Source organism: Brassica oleracea, chromosome C2, assembly GCF_000695525.1.
Source record: "Brassica oleracea var. oleracea cultivar TO1000 chromosome C2, BOL, whole genome shotgun sequence".
NCBI lineage: Eukaryota > Viridiplantae > Streptophyta > Magnoliopsida > Brassicales > Brassicaceae > Brassica > Brassica oleracea.
Window position 1 is genome coordinate 23560954 of NC_027749.1, and position 18617 is coordinate 23579570.

Here is an 18617-nt window from a genome sequence, read left to right on the forward strand (position 1 = left end):
AGTTTTTATGTCTGATTTTTCTTCATTTGGTAACTTCATGTTGCATAAAGTTTTTACCTTTTTTCCAAACTAAAACTCTCCAAGCCCATTCTAATCTCTTTGACTTGAAAACACCAAACTTTATATGAATTTTTCATTTTTGTCTCATGTCTTTCTCATTAATCTATCTTTTTGTTGCAGGTTTTTAACGAGATGGTTCTCATCTTCCACTTAGATATGTACTTTGTGTGTTCTATAAAAGTATATCTATATAATATTCCACTCATTTTCTCTGTTTTTAAGCCTTTTGAATATTTTTTGATATGCAGGTTTTTCAGATCTGGAGCAGACTTTGGAAGATTTATGGGAAGTCTTCTCGAAAGTCTTCTAAAATATAATGTGCTAGAAGACTTCCTTGACGGAGTCTTCTTCCAAATCAAGTGGAGTCCAAGTTTGTCTTTGTAGAGCAATGATCTATAATGGTTTTGTTTCTGGTCTGTTTTGTGATTTGCATGTGTACTCTTTTAGTTATGATTTTTTTTTGTAAATTTGAAGATATTAATAAAAAATTTGGTAAATATGTTCATATTCCACAATATTATCTTGCCAAAATTACTTGACATAATTGAAGTTATTGATACAACTTCAATAGCAAAACACAATAACAGAAAAAAAAAAAATCAAATTTATTACAACTAAGGGAGAAGAATTCTCAAGAAAACTTAGTAAATTCACAAAAGATAAACCATTACATAAGTTCAAAGATATAAAACTTTCATTAGAAGTTTTCTGGGAAGTCTTCTAGCAAAAAACATCATTGATGCATATAACAATAATGATACTAAAGTCATTGATACAACATATTAAGAATCATTTTAACTATTCTACTCACTCATAGCAAAAAAACATCATTGATGCATATAACAATAATGATACTTAAGTCATTCATACAACATTTTAAGAAACAAGTATTTTACCCACTCATAGCAATAATCATCATTTGGTCAACACTTAGAAACAAACAATAGTAACTAGTCAAAACATATCACAATTTTTACAAGTTTGTGTTGAAAAACTTAGTCAAATTTAGTAAAACTAAGGCAGAAAACATATTTTGAAAATATGAGTTTTATATATCTTGAAGTTACTTAATACTCTTAAAAATACAAGTTACCCAAAAACTAGCGTAGAAGACTTCAACGGAAGTCTTCTCGGATCAACTAGAAACTTTAATAAACATGAATGTTGGTAACCTCATAAATATCACGAATTAAGTTATAAATTTCATTTAGTAGCTAAAATATTGATTAATAGACATGAATTAATAAGAAGATGTTAAAAATTCTTTATAGTTTTAGAGAAAATGAAAGTTTATTAAACATTGAGGCAGACGACTTCCACGGAGGTCGTCCGACAGACTTCTAGGAAATTGTCTATTTATGTTAGTTTTGCAATTGATTTTTAACCTAGACGACTTACATGGAAGTCGTCCATCTTTGTTTGTTAAAAAAAAAACTCGAGACGACTTGCATGATTTTGCATTTGACCAGATTGTGTCAGAAAACTGATTTCATAGTTTCAACCAGTGAGATAACTTGTTTAGCACACATAAGTCTTCTCCAAGCACCCAGAATCTCAAACAAAAGTGACCCACCAAGAATCGTAAGCTTCAATGGCTCTATGAACCATAAAACATTAGAATCAAAATCTTGGGTTTTTTGATGAATACGGAGAAAAAGTGAAAGAGATGTTGTTTTTAGTTTATAAGAATTGAGAAAGAAAGAGTGTAAATCGATTTTTAGGTGCATTAAGAGATTCAAATTGGTTGTTCATGGTGGTTGGTGTATTTATGGCAATGACAATTTTGTGAATACTCGAGTAAGATGAGAGTGATAGAGTAAAATATGCATTTAAAAATAAAAAAGTGATGACATTTTCGTGAATAATCTGAATTTTGGGGATGAAAGAGACATGTCAAAGTTCCAAAAAGAACATTGGTTAATTTTGTGTTTGACTTCAAGTTTTGAGTCATATTTGCAAAAACTCTTAAAACTTATTAGACGATATGAACAATGCACATGCACGGTTTCTAAAAATATATTTTTATGGTTAAATGTATTCGTTGTTTGATATTTTCATAGTGTACACATGTGATTATTAAAATGTTCGGATTTGAAAGAATATAAATTATGTTAGGAGGTTTGTATCCCAAGAACAACAATCGCTTCTTTTTTTTTTAACGTCAACAACAATCGCTTCATTTAGTATCAATTATGATAGAAACTCTAAAAATTAATGTTCGATAAATTAATAAACACTATAAATTAATATATTTTATTGGTTTTGAGTTGGGGCAATGCAAGTCAGACGCAATTCGATTATATAATAATTTTTTGAAAAATCATATGTAAAAATATGGTTCCAAATAAAACATAAGTTAATAATTTATTTATATAAATATATTTTATAGTTTGTTTTTATTCACAGTAAAGTTTACCTTTAGTTTCTTAGAAAATTTTCAATATATTGATATTATTTTGCCATTTTATGCTTAAAATACTTTCACATATATGGTACTACTTTCTATACTCCAAATAAGCGAATAAAAAAATTTGTATCTATAAAAAATTTTCAATACACATATCATAAAACCAAGCATTTTTTTATTTTTACATAAAACATATATATTTTTAAATATATAGATCTAAAAATAAAATTTCTATTAGTTAAAAACTCTAATAAAATTAATAAAATATCAAAATTTCAACATTATTAATTTATAGAGTTTTTACTGTAGTAGTTATAAGATGATAAATTAAAGTATCAAAATCTGGATACAGATCTACATAGTGAGATAATGAAAGTTACAACTTTGCCATATAACATTTTAATTTTTTTGAAAAGCACATCACATTTAAAAAATCAGAATTTGAAAGTTACACATTTCCTATAGCAAAGTTCAAACAATTTTAAATTGATATTCTTATTCTTTTCCAAAAGATATTGAACTCATGACCTCTTCCATTTCTAATATTTAATCTAAGAACTAGATTTTGACCCGCGCGGTTGTGCGGGATTATTTATATTTATATTTATAATTTAGCATCATTTATATTTATAATTTATGTTTCAAAATTAAAATTTTATGGTTTAATGATATTTTGTAAACTTCAGTTTACGTAGTATAGTAATGGTTCGATTATATATAAATTTGAGTTTGGTTTCTTTTGGGTTTTGTTATTTTAGTTTTTGGCTTTGTTCAAATAACAATGTTGGGAATCCAAAATTTTGAGTTCAATTCGAGCGCATGGATCTGAATTTAGATATGAAATTATGTAAAATTAATTATAAGAATATTCTTGAAATCGTTAAACTAAATATATGTTGAACAATACAAAAATTATTTATTTAATTTTCAGTTTAAACAATATTGTAGGTTGGCTATTTAAAATATATATTGTTTTAATTTACACGAAAAGTTGTTCAAAATATATGGTTACATATGTTTATAATATAACAAAAAATATCTTTTGTTTACAGAATTTAAACAAACAATGCACAAATTTAAAATTGTGAAATTTATAGTATAAAAATAATCAATGATTTATTCATTTTTAATTTAGAATGATATGCTAAATGATTTTTTTTTCTATTCAGAATAAAGATTTATTTTGTTCATTCTGAATTTAAAAATTGAAAGCTGGGATATAATTTATCTAATATACAATTGAAATGTGTAGAAAATGTACCGGAAAATCTATGGACGATATATCGTATATGTTAATAGTCATGGTTTTGGTATGTAACTTATTATTTATTTGTTATATATAGTATATATAGTTTCTTTTACAAAGGTATAGCAATTATATTATAAGATTCAAAAGGTATGCCACGTTTGGAACGTTAAGAAGGTTAAATAATATTAGTGAGGTAGGATAGGAGGGTTACAAAATACACGGGAGAATTAGGATTAGATACTACTGAATATATATATATATAAATATATTCATCTATAAAATTAAAATTATGTAAGGGTGAATATATAAGAATATGGTATGTGATTCCACATTTATTAAACTTTGTTTTTATCATAATAGAATCCTTTGTTTTAAAATTTCTACTTGTAAGCGAAATTTAAATAACAATAAATAGTAGGCAATATTTAAGGAGGTAGTTATGCAGTAATATTTTAGTTACCAAATATTATCTTAATTAGATTGAGTTATTTTAGGTAGGTCCATAATTTAAATTATTTAATAATATTAAGTCACAACATATTTAATATATAGGTCCAAATTTAAAACATGCCAAGGTAAATTTTAAATAGGACTCTATTTTAATAGAGTAGATTTATACGCCAACTCCTTATTGGCCCATTAAATAAGGGAATTTTCATTCTTACAACTTTGTTGTACCATTATTCATGTTTACCATCATTCAAGAGACATTTTCATAAATACATTTTTCATTAACAGACAAAAGACTCTTATACCCTTACTCTGTATATATAATAAATAAATATTTAAATAAATTGAAAAATTGAAAAATAATTTTTTTTATGTTTTCAAATTATACATAATTTGAACTTTTTATATTTTTTTGAATTTTTTTTCCTATTTGTTTTTCACATTTTCTTTTTGAAATTCGAAAATTATTTTCCAAACTATTTAAAAACAATTTATATATTTATTTATATATTTATTAGAACCCTAAACTCCACATTCCAAAAATCTTATCCTACTTTTCAACTCTAAACCAATCTAGATTAGTTAATCCTAGGGTTATAAATTTATTTTTCTCTCTTAAAAAGTGAGGGTAAAAGTGGTTAAAATAAACATCAAAAGTAGCATTATGAATGTGATATTTTTGGCAATTTCCCATTAAATAATCTCATGCTTTACCATTAATTTATTACATTATATAGTTTTGTTTCTTCTCGAAGTATCTCTTATATATTAATTGATGAGCATTACAACCTTTAAGTGTAGTCATGTGTCATCACTAAAATGATTCTCAGAATCTATAAAAAAAATAAGTTAGTCCACATAAATATTTATTATACTTTTTATTAAATTAACTATCAAATTGATTGCATAAAAGCATATTTTTCATTCTTTCCTTAAATAAAAGCTATGAAATTACCAAATATGATTAACATATATACGATAATTAATGATTTTGAATAATAAAGATTTGATAATAGTTTTTGTATCCTCCATCGTTTTTGTTTAATTTATATTATTAAAAAATTAAACAATCATATTAATTATATAATATTTTTTTTTTCTTATACGTTATATTTTGAATTTTTTAAAACGACTATAAATTACTAAAAAATTTAAAATTCTTACAATGAAAATTTGTGAATAATGGTTTTATTTTTCTTTTGTTATAAAAGCTACAAATGATCATAAAATCATATGAATATGAAGTTTCATTTAAAAGATATTCAGATTATATATTTTTTAATATTATTTAAATTAAAATATATACGATATAAAATACATAAATATGGTAATTTCTAAATTTGCATTAAAACGTATTGAGACCTGAATATTTTAATTCTGAAATTTACATTGAATTTTTTAATTCTGAAATTTACATTGAATTTTTTAAAACGATTATAAATTATTAAAACTATTAAAAATCTCACATTGGAAATTTTGTGATTAATGGTTTAATTTTTTTGTTACAGAAAATATACAAATGTTAATAAAATCATATGAGTAGAAACTAGGTAACTTCAATTAAATATTCATATTAAAAATACTAAATATTTGGTGGTAACTATTCTTGACGGGATTTTGGAAATGTTTTTAAAAAGATTTAGGAAATATAATATTAGAGATTAAGTAAATCTAATTGGTTATTTAAGAATCTTTAGTTAGTAAAATATGGAAGTTCACATTATTTCAAAAAACAAATCGCAGATATTTGTAGCTATAGTTAGGCTATATTTAAATTGAGTAGTTAGTAATAGTATAGGTTAAGAGAAATATATAAAGCATTGTTTTTTAAAAAAATATTCTAGCTAGAATCAAGTTGGATCCAATTTTGTGATTCTGTTTTAATATATTATATATATTAAGATATGTTGATGTAAATAAGAGAAACCAAAATTATTTTGAACAGATAAATGGTAAATAACTTGTTTTGGAAAGATGAGTGAACACACCTTCATTTTCTATATCACATTAAAAAATATCACATTATTATTAGTCTGAGTGTTTTTATATTGTTAAAAAAAGAACAACAGAATGACAAACAAAATATACATAATCTGCCATTCAAGATTTATATATGCTTTAAGTAAGAAAAAATATTTACAAAAACAATCTTTAATTTGTAAAAAGTAACTATTGTAATTGTATAAATTTAAGTTTTACTCCGCACAGAACGCAGATTATCACCTAGTTTATTTCTAAATGGGCAGGTCTGGTGTTGGTATTTCAAATTTTCAGTTTTCAAATTTATATTCTAGATCTCATTCTAATATTTTATTATTATTAGTCAGGTTTAGATACTAATACTTTAGGTTTGGTTTAAATTGTTATTGCATCATAAAATTCAGAAAGTAATCATTTGTTGTTCAGGTTATATTGGTTCAGTTTTTATATATCTGAAGTAAAAAGAAAAATTTGAAACAGAACATTAAAAAAACACTTAAATTGAATACAAATTATTCTAATACCCATCAAATCGATAAAAATAATAATTAATTTTAAAATCAAAACGTAAAAACAAATATCATAGAAACAATATGCATTATCTTCTAAATAAAGTAGTCTTGTTATTTTAGTAAATAAACTAGATTAAGATCTGCGCCTTGCATTGAATGAACATTATATATACAAGTGGGTTTTTCATATTATTATTTATTTTGTGTTCTTTTACGTAGTATATATATAACTAAATTAGAGTCAGCACATAAATCAAAATCAATACCTCTTGTTTATTTATAATAATAATTTAGGTAAATAAATCATAATAATTATTTTATTTATTTTATAAACAATATAATTAAATTTCAATGATATTTACATAGATATATTGTATATTTTAATATAAATATTTATTATTGAGACTTCGTACTCATATGATTTTATTAACATAGGTATATTTTTTTAAGAAAACATTTAAACCATTAACCACAAAATTTTTAATGTGAGATTTTTTTCAATGCAAATTTCAAAAGTAAAATATTAAGGTCTAAATTATTTTTCCAGTGTAAATTTCAAAATTAACATATTTATGTATTTTTATATGGTATATAGTTTAATTTAAATGCTACTAAAAAAAAATATATATATATATATATATATATAATATGATTATCTGTTAAAAGAGACTTCATATTCGTACGATTTTATGATCAATTGTGTCTTGTATTAAAGAAAATGTTAAACCTTTGATCACAAAATTTTCAATGTGAAACTTTTAACATTTTTAGTTTTTTTTATTATATAGTTAATGTGATTTTTTAATTTTTTAATAATATAAAATTAAACGAAAAAGAGGTAGAATACAAAAATTGTTATCAAATCTTTATTAATCATAATCATTAATTGTCATATATATGTTAATCATATTAGTTAATTCCATAACTTTTATTTAAGAAAATAATGGAGAATATTCTTTTGTACAATATTAATCAATTTGATAGTTATTTTAATAAAAAGTATAATATATATAGATTAACAAACTTATTTTCTTTTTAAGGATTCTAAGAATTATCGTGAGTGATATGTAGCTACCAAAACTTGCCATACTGTTTTTCAATTTATATATAAGGTAATATGAAATATATATTTAAAAGTAATTAAATATTTAAATTTAATACTTATTTTTACATAGTATGGGCTCTTTCTTTTTATATTAGGTCCTTTATTACTTCATATTCTCTCTCCTTTTATCACAGAACTCTAACAAAACTTCACATCTTCTGTTCTCTCCTTCTAAGCTCTCTCTTCATCTCTTTCTCTCTCTTAATCGATTCGACTGATGAAGATCAGGTGCGACGTCTGCGACAAAGAAGAAGCGTCGGTGTTTTGCACCGCCGACGAAGCGTCTCTATGCGGCGGCTGCGACCACCGAGTCCACCACGCTAACAAACTCGCTTCCAAACATCTCCGTTTCTCTCTCCTCAATCCTTTTTCTTCCAACAACTCCTCTCCTATCTGTGACATCTGTCAGGTCTCTATCAGTTTCTTGTCAAGATTTTAAGAGTTTTGTCTACTTCCCTTGTTAAATCCATTTCTTTCTTTTTTTTGTTAAACTGTAGGAGAAAAAAGCTCTGTTGTTTTGTCAACAAGACAGGGCTATTTTATGCAAAGATTGTGATTCATCGATACACTCCGCCAACGAACAAGTCAAGAAACACGATAGGTTTCTTCTCACAGGGGTTAAGCTCTCTGCAACATCCTCTGTGTATAAACCTACTTCAGAATCTTTTTCAAGCAGTCAAGATTGTTCTGTCCCTGGACCCCGTTCTTCCAAGAAACCTCTCTCAGCTCCTCAGAGCAACAGCTCCAAGATCCAACTTACTTCGAAGATAGGAGGTGATGCGGCAGTGAATCAGTTGGGATCCACAAGCACGATTTCAGAGTATTTGATCGATGCGTTACCTGGTTGGCACGTTGAGGACTTTCTTGATTCCTCTCTTCCTCCTTTTGGTTTCTCTAAGGTTCGTTTCTTGTTTTTCTATCTAATCAAGTTCTGTTAATCAAGATTTGATGTTTATTTGTAACTTTAGTGACTGAATGTATCATCCCTTTCATTTCCTCGGTTTACGTGATATCGTATCATATCAGATCTAATTGAGATACATAAAAGTCACAAACTACTTTATAGATGTGGATAGATATTTTCTACTTTAGGTATTGTATAGAGTTCTGAATTTTTTTTCCCTTTTCTGTGTGTTTTCTTTTGTAATTGCAGAGTGGTGATGATGATGGAGTGTCACTTCAATCTAAGAATATGGGGCTTTGGGTCCCTCAGATTCCACAGACTCTTCCTTCTTCATACACAAATCAGTACTTTTCTCAGCACAACAACAATATTCAGTTTGGGATGTACAACAACAAAGAAACATCACCAGAAGTGCAGAAGTATGCTCCAATACAAAACATGAAACAACAAGGACAGAACAAGAGATGGTATGATGATGATGGTGGCTTCACTGTCCCACAGATTACCGCTGCTTCTAGTCATCCTACTACTCTTCCTTCTAACAAAAGGTCCAAATCTTTCTGGTAATTGACATGTGGTCTTTGTTTGGTTTTTTTCCTTTTGATCTTCTTGATTTTTAGGGGGTTTTGTTCTCGTGTTTTATGCAAATGCTTTTTTCTAATCCTAATAAGTTTTCATGTAAAAATTTCCATGACTTATTTTGTGAATCATGGAGCTAGACATTTGTGTGTTGAAGCAAGACTTCAGTGAAAAAAATAATTATTTTTAATTATATATCATCTACATTATTTTCATTTATCAGGAGAAATAAGTCAAAAGTTAATGTTAGTTCCAAATTCTATGTATGAAATCTAGTGGTGTATTTTTGTTTGTGAGGAAGAGTCCTTTTCATTTTCTGCCTTTCCCATACGGGGGAAAGGATTGTTCTTGGATTTGGTTGATATTTATTCAGAAATAAAGATATGAAAAGAGCAATATAATGGAGATAGATTCATCATCACGTGCCCATCACCATCGGCATATATTTGTTTCTTAGTGAATATGCCTCCAAATCTCTTATAACTAAAGACACGTCTCTATGGCAGCAAAAACTATTCATATAAACTACCAACACGTCCTTAGCTTGTTTTCATTACCAAACTAAGTGGAAAAAGGTAGTAAGAAAGCATCATGAGTCGAGTTGAAACCAATCCGCCCAAAATCAGTGACCATATTGTTCGTATTCACAAGCCCTTTTTCAAAAAAAAAAAAAAAAAGAAATATTGTTCGTATTCACGGTTGGGACGTAGAAGTTGAGTTGCTTTCTACTACTCCTAATAAGGGGGCTTTTGAAGTGTGGTTTGCGAAGGGAATCGTACGTGAGTACGTATACACAGGATGGTTGATGTCGTGTATATAGCTCGTTTTTCGGTTTTATTTGTTCCATTCATGTGTGTTGGTGTGACTTGGTCTTGGTTAGAAAAGACTCGTCATCTTCGTTGTGCTAAACTGACCCAACTAATTCAGGCCCATATTGTTTCATTTATATCAATCGTTTGCTTCTGATTACCTGAAAACTGACTCTCTTTTTTTTTTCCTTCTAAATATATATATTTTTTATTAACATCCCAAATGGGCATCATTGCAATTACATCCAACTAGAAATTGAGCAAAAAATCGGTAAAACCATAAGAGTAGTAGATTTGACTCATCGGCCACACAACCAAGTTGTGGGCGCAACTCCGGAGCCTTCCATCATCACTACCGCACCAGGTTAATCCGGGAGGGAGCAGAAGCATCCCACTCTCTTTCTAACTGAAGCAATTGCAGTCTCTTAAGCACAAACATTACATATATAGCATACCTCCACGGATGACTGAGAGCGACAAACCACGAATGGTCATAAGCAATAGCCGGAGATATACACGACCGCACACCAAAGGACGAGTTGAGATGGAGACAATCCTAGACCAAACTCATCAGTACCTGCAAAAAAAGGAGAGACGGTCTACCAAGAAGACCAAGTAGTCCTCTATGGCACTGGGATGACCCTCTCTGCAGCAAGTCTCCACGACGCAAGCTTCACCAACTGACCCAATTGAATCCACCATACGACGCCTTGCTTCGACTAAGAGAACCTGAGCCGACCTTCCTTGCGCCCTGTGATTGAACTCGCTGGAGAACGAGACCAAATCGAACGGAGCGATACTGACGAAGCTCAACACCACTAGCAAGGTGGCAAGAGCACAACATTGGACCAGGAACATGAGAAGGACATACAAGTGGAGAGTAACCGCCAAGGGTATAGTATACCATGCCATAGACGACATATCAGAACCACAACCTCCAAGCTCCGACAGCCACACGACCACCAAGAGCTCAGTGCACGCGCCGACATACGACCACTGCCGTCTCCTCTGAACGAAAGAGGGACCTTCCCCGGAGACAAGACGCCGAGCCTCAGGGAGAAGGAGACCTTTGAGCTCCACTCCACAACAAAGACAAACTCTTTGCAAGCACACAGATACAACAAAGACAAACCCTAAAAACTGACTCTAGCCACCCATGAACCCTCACCGCCTCGCTGAATCTCCAGAAAAGAGGCAACCGACCACAGATCTAAGACTTTCCGGAACAGAATTAGAGGACCGCCGGCTAGACTCCAACCACAAATCCAAACATATCGACGGCAAGAAGGATACAGATGGATAGAGCAAAGAGAAAAGAGGAAGGGAAGAGGATGAGGCTGTTTGAACCGAAAATGGTGTGTTTGTCGGATTCATACAATGAAGAATTTAAGAAATAGATTTCTTAGATTCTTGAGGCTAAAGAGAAATCAACATAGAAATCAAATGGAAAAAGAACATCAAAAAGAATTTATTGATTAAAGATTATATTACATGTATGATCAGAGCGGGGCGATGCCCGTTGACTCGGTCACCCTGAGATTGAAGTAATCGGTGAGGACCAGTATGAACTTCTTTTGTCGAGATGCCGGCATCGGACCTATGATGTCCATTCCCCATCGCATAAATGGGTATGGAGCAGTCAATGTATGGAGAAACTCCGTTGGGCTGTGTATGGTTTTGGCGTGACGCTGGCATTTATCGCATTTGCGCGCGTATGTCTCGCAGTCGGCGTTCATGGTTGGCCAGTAGAATCCGAGGTTTTTAACTTTTAATGCGAGAGCTCGCCCGCCCGAGTGGTTGCCTGCTGCTCCTTCGTGTGTTTCGGCCATGACGAGTCTCGTTTCTTCACCGGCGATACATTTGAGTAGTACCTTTGTTGCAGTCCATCGGTGTAGTTCCCCGTCCATGACGACGTAGTGTGCGCTGCGTCGTTTCAATCGCCGGGCGTCCCATTTCCCGATGGGCAGTAAACCTTCCGCGAGGTAATCGATGAGTTCTTTGCGCCAATCTGTTGGGTGGTCATCTGGCGAGCGAGATTCCACTTCGTCAATGTCCATTGCGTCGTCGATTGCTGCTATAATCGCGGCCTGTTCTGCCTTCGTGTCGATGCTTGGTTTCTCGATTTTGTGGATCGGGATTATCCTCTTGACTTGGTCGTGTAGCTTGCTTCCCAGAGCGGCGAGGGCGTCGGCACAAACATTTTCTCCGCGAGGAACCTTCGTGAGTTCGAAGAACTCAAAGTCTCGCGTAAGATCCTGGACTAGTTTGAGGTAGGCGTCCATCCTTTCGTTGCGGACGTCGTAATCGCCGAGGTATTGGCTTACGACGAGTTGAGAGTCGCAGTAGGCGCTGATTCTTTTGGCTTTCACCGCCTTTGCGAGACGGAGCCCCGCGATGAGGGATTCGTACTCAGCTTCGTTGTTTGATGCCGCGAAACCAAAACTGAATGATTGCCGAATGAGTTCCCCTGTTGGCGATTGCAATTGCACTCCTGCTCCTGACCCTTTACTCGTTGATGAACCGTCGACGTGGCGGATCCAGTTTACACTTGGTAAGATGAGGTCTTGCTCCAGCTCTGGCGTCAACTCGATCAAGAAATCGGCAAGGACTTGTGACTTTGCTGCTGTGCGATTCTTGTATACTATGTCATGTTCGCTCAGTTCCATCGCCCATTTGGTCAGCCGTCCCGATTGATTAGTATTTTGCATCACCGTTCTGAGTGGTTGGTTGGATAGTACTTCAATCGTGTGCGATTGGAAGTAGGGGCGCAATTTTCTCGCCGAGGCGACGACGGCTAGGGCCATCTTTTCGAGTGTTGGATATCTCGTTTCAGGCTCTGTCATTCTTTTACTTGTGTAAAAGATTGGTTTCTGTTCTCCCCTATCTTCTCGAATCAATACGCTGCTGACGGCGGAGGATGTGACGGCGATGTAGAGAGATAGTGTGTCGCCGGCTTCTGGCTTCGATAGCACTGGTGGGGTCGTAAGATAATGCTTGAGTTGATTGAACGCCTCTTCGCATTTTTCATCCCAGACGAACCTCTTGTTCCCTCTTAGCAGCTCGTAGAAGGGAAGACACTTGTCGGTCGATCGTGAGATGAACCTGTTGAGAGCTGCTCTGCGTCCTGTTAGTCGCTGCACTTCGCGGCTGTTTTTCGGGCTTTGAAGGTCGAGAATCGCCGAGATCTGCTTGGGGTTGGCTTCTATTCCTTGCTGAGTGACGATGTAGCCGAGGAATTCCCCGGAGGTGACACCGAAGGTACATTTGGCCGGGTTGAGCTTCATCCCATAGTCGTTCAAGATTTTGAAGCACTCGCGCAAGTTATTTAGGTGGTCGTCGGCCTTGAGCGATTTGACTAGCATATCGTCGATGTACACTTCCATGGTGTTACCAAGCTGATCAGCAAACATTTGGTTAACGAGTCGCTGATAAGTCGCGCCGGCGTTTTTTAGCCCGAAGGGCATCACTTTGTAGCAATAAGTTCCTCTGTCGGTGATGAATGCCGTCTTCTCGCGATCATCGGGATGCATCAGGATCTGGTTGTATCCCGAGAAAGCGTCCATGAAGGTTAGGAGTTCGTTACCGGCGGTTGATTCGACGAGACGATCGATGTGAGGGAGCGGGTAACTATCCTTTGGGCATGCTTTGTTGAGGTCCGTGAAGTCGACGCATATGCGCCATTTGCCGTTTTTCTTTTTGACGACGACCGGGTTGGCTAACCATTCGGGGTATCGAACTTCGGTAATAAAACCCGCGTCGAGGAGCCTGTCGACTTCGTCGTTCACTGCCTTAGATCTTTCTGGACCGAGTTTCCGTCGCTTCTGTCGGATGGGTTTGAACGTCGGGTCGACATGCAGTTCATGGGAGGTAACTGCGGGGTCGATCCCCCTCATGTCGGAGGTCTTCCAGGCGAATGTTGAAGCGTTATCTTTGATGAAAGAGATGATCCTTGAACATATGTCGTCGGATAGGTAGACGCCCACTCGGATGATTTTCGTTGGGTCGGATTCGTCAATTGCGACTTCGCGAACTTCTTCCTTCTGGGGGTATATCTTGTGAAGTAGTTTGCCGACGGAGTTGACGAGGGAAGTCTGTTGCTGCATCTTTACAGTTGCAATTAGCAGTTCTCTCGCGGCTTGTTGATCTCCCCGAATCGTCTGTGTTTTACCGTCTTTGCCGGGAAACTTGATGCATTGATGGTACGTCGAGGGAACGGCTTTCATGGAATGCAACCATGGTGTTCCGAGGATGGCATTATATGGTGCTTTGGCTCGGATGACGGAGAACTTGACGGTACGGGTTATACCACCTGCGTATACTGGAAGACGAATTGTTCCGATCATTTGCTCCGAGGCTCCGTTGAAGCCAGTGAGCGTACGAGAAGAAGGCTTCATATCCCTTAAATCGACTCCCATTTTGTCGAGTGTGTCGCGGAAGATGAGATCGACTGAGCTGCCGGTATCGATAAGGACTTTCGCGACTAGGCATTCTCCGATGTCGAGGTCGACGAGGAGAGGATCGTTGTGCGGCATGTGGACACCCTTGGTATCTAGTGCCGAAAAAGTGATCTGGTGATCATTTTCGACCGGAGGTGGCCACTTCTTGGAGGCGGTGGCTTGTCGCTTGTAGTCTTTGACAGCTCGAACTGAGTCGCCGCAAGGAGGTGATCCTCCCATTATGACGCTAATGCGCGGGGTGTGGGCAGCTCGCATTGACTCGAGTTGCTTCCTTAAATCATCGGTTGTGTTCTCGAACTGAGGAGTTTCTGCGGGCTTTTTCTTTTTTGATTCGAGACGTCGTCGCAGATCGGATCCTTTCGAACGGTTGAGTTGGATTCGCAGGTCGTTGGCCTTTGAATTGAGCTGGTCGCGAAGGTCGCCGTTTTGACCTATACTCCTGGCGCTGGATTTGGAGATGGTCGCGCCGAGATTGGCGCTTCCTACGTGCTCGTTCGTAGCACTCTTTCGCTTCAGTAAGGTGCGCAGGTCTTTGTCTGCTGTCGGGGGAGTGAGAGACTGCTCGACCGTGCTGTTCAGTTTGTCGCGTACATCTGGTTGCATTATCGAGGAGTCGTCGTCAGAGGAGTCGCAAGGGCGAGAGAGTATGACTTCCACTCGCCGACGCGGATGTTCGTCTTCTGCCGAATCGTTGGCGGGGCCAACGTTGTTGACAGGAGTGCGCTCAGGGCTTGCTCTTTCCTCGCTCGGGGCCGTGTTCTGTTGAGACTTCTGTGCCTTCTTCTCCTTGTTCTTACTCCAACTTTTGGTGTTTTTCGGTGTCGTTGGAGAAGTGGGCATTTGAATCGTCCCGTTAGTGATCCCGTCGAAGAATTGCCCGATGAGGACTTTGCATTCTTTTGTATCGTGGGAATCCCTTTTGTGGTAGAGGCACCATTTCCTTGGCTCCTCGGAGTTTGAACTCGTTGGTTCGGTCGACTTTGATTGCTTCGAGGCGGGGTCTCGATCCCAGTGATTCCAGCCTTTCTCTCGCGTGATGGCTGCTGATTTTGGAGACTCCTCATCATCGACCGAACTTACGTAGCCTCGCTTCTGAGTGATATTTCCACCGGAGGAATGCTGGCGAGGCTCGGAGCGGGTATCGTTCGTTCGGGGGGCTCGCTGCCTGGCCGCTGCTTCTTTTGCGAACTTTGCTCTGGTGTCTTCTTCCATGCGGATAAAGTTGTGCGAGCGAGCGATGGCGTCGGAGACAGATTTGGTCGGGTATCGGTAAAGATCCTGGCGGAATGTGGAATCGACGTGCAAGGTGTTCATCAAAGATTCGACGGCGATATGGTCGGGGATATCGATCTTCGAGACAATAGCTTTGAATTTTTCCATGAAGTCGCGGAGACTTTGGTCGCTGGCGTGAGTGAGGTTCCACAAATCTGACACTGTTGCTTCCTGGTTGGTGAACATGATATAGTTCTTAAGGAAGGCCGTTGAGAGGTCGTGGAAACAGTCCACGGAGTTCTCTCTGAGGCCGGTGAACCAAGTAAGGGCCGGGCCTTCTAGGGTTTCGACGAAGAGTTGGCAAAAGCCGGCGTCTTTGTCTTCGTCGGTCAGGTTTGCGCGTCGCATCGCTATGTTGAAAGATGTGACGTGGGGGGAAGGGTCGGAGAGGCCTTTGAAGGTTGGAAGACGGAGTTTGTCCATCTTCTGTAGCCGTACGCCGGTAACTTTTCGCGTGAAGGGTGTACGAAGAGAATCCGCGAGTACATGCTCGATCTGGGGGGCGGACGTCGTCACCTGGTGGATCTTAGAATTGATATCGAGGACCGACTGTTTTAACGCGGCTAGTTCGCTTGCGGTGTGCGCACCGGTGTCGTTACCGTGACTTTGGTTATCGTTATCCTGCGTAGGCGCCAAGTCGGTGGTTCGTTCTGTGGCGAACAGGTGTCGACGATACTGCGCTGTTGACGCTTCGGCGTTTGCAGCGAGGGGAGCGAGGATCTTTGCTATCGCCGTGATTTGGTCAACTGCCGCCTTCTGTGCCGCTTCTTGTAGGGCCAGGCGCGCCAGGATAGTTTCCATGGTTGCGGGATGGGGAAGTGGAGTTGCTGGTGTAGGCGTAGGCGTCGCCTCGAGAGCTTCGCGCTCCTCGCCTGAACTATCATTGCTAACGACCATCGTTCTGACGTTACTTTGCTAGGGCCCCACGGTGGGCGCCAACTGTTTGATCGTGAAACGGTAATAAATAAGATGTGGGCTTAAACAAAGACGTCTTATTGATGGTCGGAGAGAAAACGTTCGATCGGTTACAAGGAAATAAGAGGAGAGTGCGACAGAAAGGAAACCGGTGGCTCGATAAGCTACCGGAGAAGTATAACTAACGGCGAGACGAAGCAAAGGTGAAAACCCTAATCTAGCCGTCAAGTGTTGGTCAGTGATTTTCGGATCCTCTTCTCGTTGTCTCTTCTTTCCCTTATATAGACGTCCCGATGCCTCGCTCTTGACCTAATTTTACGCCATCTTGGTGGGCCTCCTTTGCTGGGCCGAGAGGCCCGTAGGTGTTCGAGCAACCGCTGAGCCGAACGCTCTTCAGTCGACGATGGTCAGCTAGAAGTACTCAAGAGTCAAGCCGAGAGACCTGACTCTCGAGCCGACAGATCGAGCCGTCGCTCTTCCTAACTCGGGCCAGGCCTTCCTATTCCTCGGGCCCTGTGGGATGGTCGAATCCATCCTCTACAGAGGCTCCGACGTCGGCGCTTGCACAACCAGCTGCCGGACCAAACGAACTAGGACTTCTTTTGGTTTTGAAGAGAGAGGCGAGAGGGACTTTCGAAGAGAGAGAGGAAACAATTTTTAACACACGAAAACTGACTCTTTGTCGAAACCTTTTTTCTTGTTGCATTGAGTGTTCTTTAGATGTTTTCATTATTAAAAATTGTTGCATTTATACTCATGTCAGCCAGAAATCATGCTTAAAAGATGAATGGTTAAAGTTGAATGCCTTCGAGAAAGATTTCGTTCGAACTTTTTGAAGACTTCTTTTTTACGGTCATATAATTCGATATATTTGGATATTTTCATCAGTAACCATTATGATCCAATATTCATGATATATCGAGATATTTCTTACAAAATACTGAGATGTATCTTTTAGATGTACGTTAAACAATAACCAAGACATGATAATAGTACACTGGACTGGTTGTTGTGGTTGTTGGAGGCGGAATTCACCCCTTCGTACCCCGTCCGAGAATCCGATCTGGTGTATTTTAAGTTCGTAAGAAGACAATAGGCTCATGAAGATCTGAGGCCATGCAAATCTCAAGAGACAGTCCATGCCGAGCTAATACTTTCAAACTATAGTATAACGGAGGTTAAAGTATTGAAAACGACTGCAAAGGTACCTGATCCTCGCCGGAGATCACGTCGCCATTACGATCCACTGTTGAAGACCTATAAAAGAAAGCAAGAGAAAAAAGACCGAGACTTTGAATACATTACATATTCTTAGACCATCTCCAATGTATTTTTCTATTTTTACTTCTAAAATAGAAGAATTATATTATAGAGATGAGTTTTACTCCTCTTGAACTCTACAATTGTATGAACTGTGCTTTGAGTTCCTCTTATTAATAAAAGAAACTCCCTCTTTCTCAAAAAGAAACTCACTAAATGCTCTTAATGTCAATAAATGAATCAAAATGTTTATTCATGAACTCTTCGTTCATTACAGAAACTAAAGCCAAAAGAACTACAAATTAAAAGCCGTGAATGACTCAAGATCCTAATATTACGGCTTTTTTTCGTTGTCGGCTATCAAGAAGCTTGAAAAGATTAGTAAAGAAGAAACCCAAAGAAATAAGGGTATAACAACAAAAAAAAAAACAAAGAAACCAGAAAAGAAAATAGGATCGCAGAAAACAAGCAATATATCTCTCTAACGACGGCAATGCGGTTTGCAGAGAAAGAGACAATCATAAAAACAAAAACCTCCACAATGTTGAGGACATTCCAATCTCTTTCCTCTACATTTCCCTTTTCCCTTGCACTCTGCATATTCTCTTTTCACAAATTCTCCTCTTCCTTCTCTTCCTCCTCCGCCGCCACAAGCCCA

General features: G+C 36.6%; 2 protein-coding genes across 2 annotated transcripts; one reads left to right on the forward strand and one right to left on the reverse strand.

The window, feature by feature from the left end:
* Positions 1 to 7881: 7881 nt before the first annotated feature.
* Positions 7882 to 9465, forward strand: LOC106324853 (B-box zinc finger protein 21-like). Its single transcript, XM_013762845.1, has 3 exons — positions 7882 to 8172; positions 8261 to 8662; positions 8917 to 9465. Exons 1-3 carry the CDS (start codon positions 7981 to 7983, stop codon positions 9232 to 9234), a joined length of 912 nt encoding a protein of 303 aa, XP_013618299.1. The 5' UTR covers positions 7882 to 7980; the 3' UTR covers positions 9235 to 9465.
* Positions 9466 to 10407: 942 nt separating this feature from the next.
* Positions 10408 to 16681, reverse strand: LOC106323768. Its single transcript, XM_013761840.1, has 4 exons — positions 13776 to 16681; positions 11588 to 13682; positions 10633 to 11129; positions 10408 to 10522 (listed from the first exon to the last, which is right to left on the reverse strand). Exons 1-4 carry the CDS (start codon positions 16679 to 16681, stop codon positions 10408 to 10410), a joined length of 5613 nt encoding a protein of 1870 aa, XP_013617294.1.
* Between the last annotated feature and the right edge of the window lie 1936 nt (positions 16682 to 18617).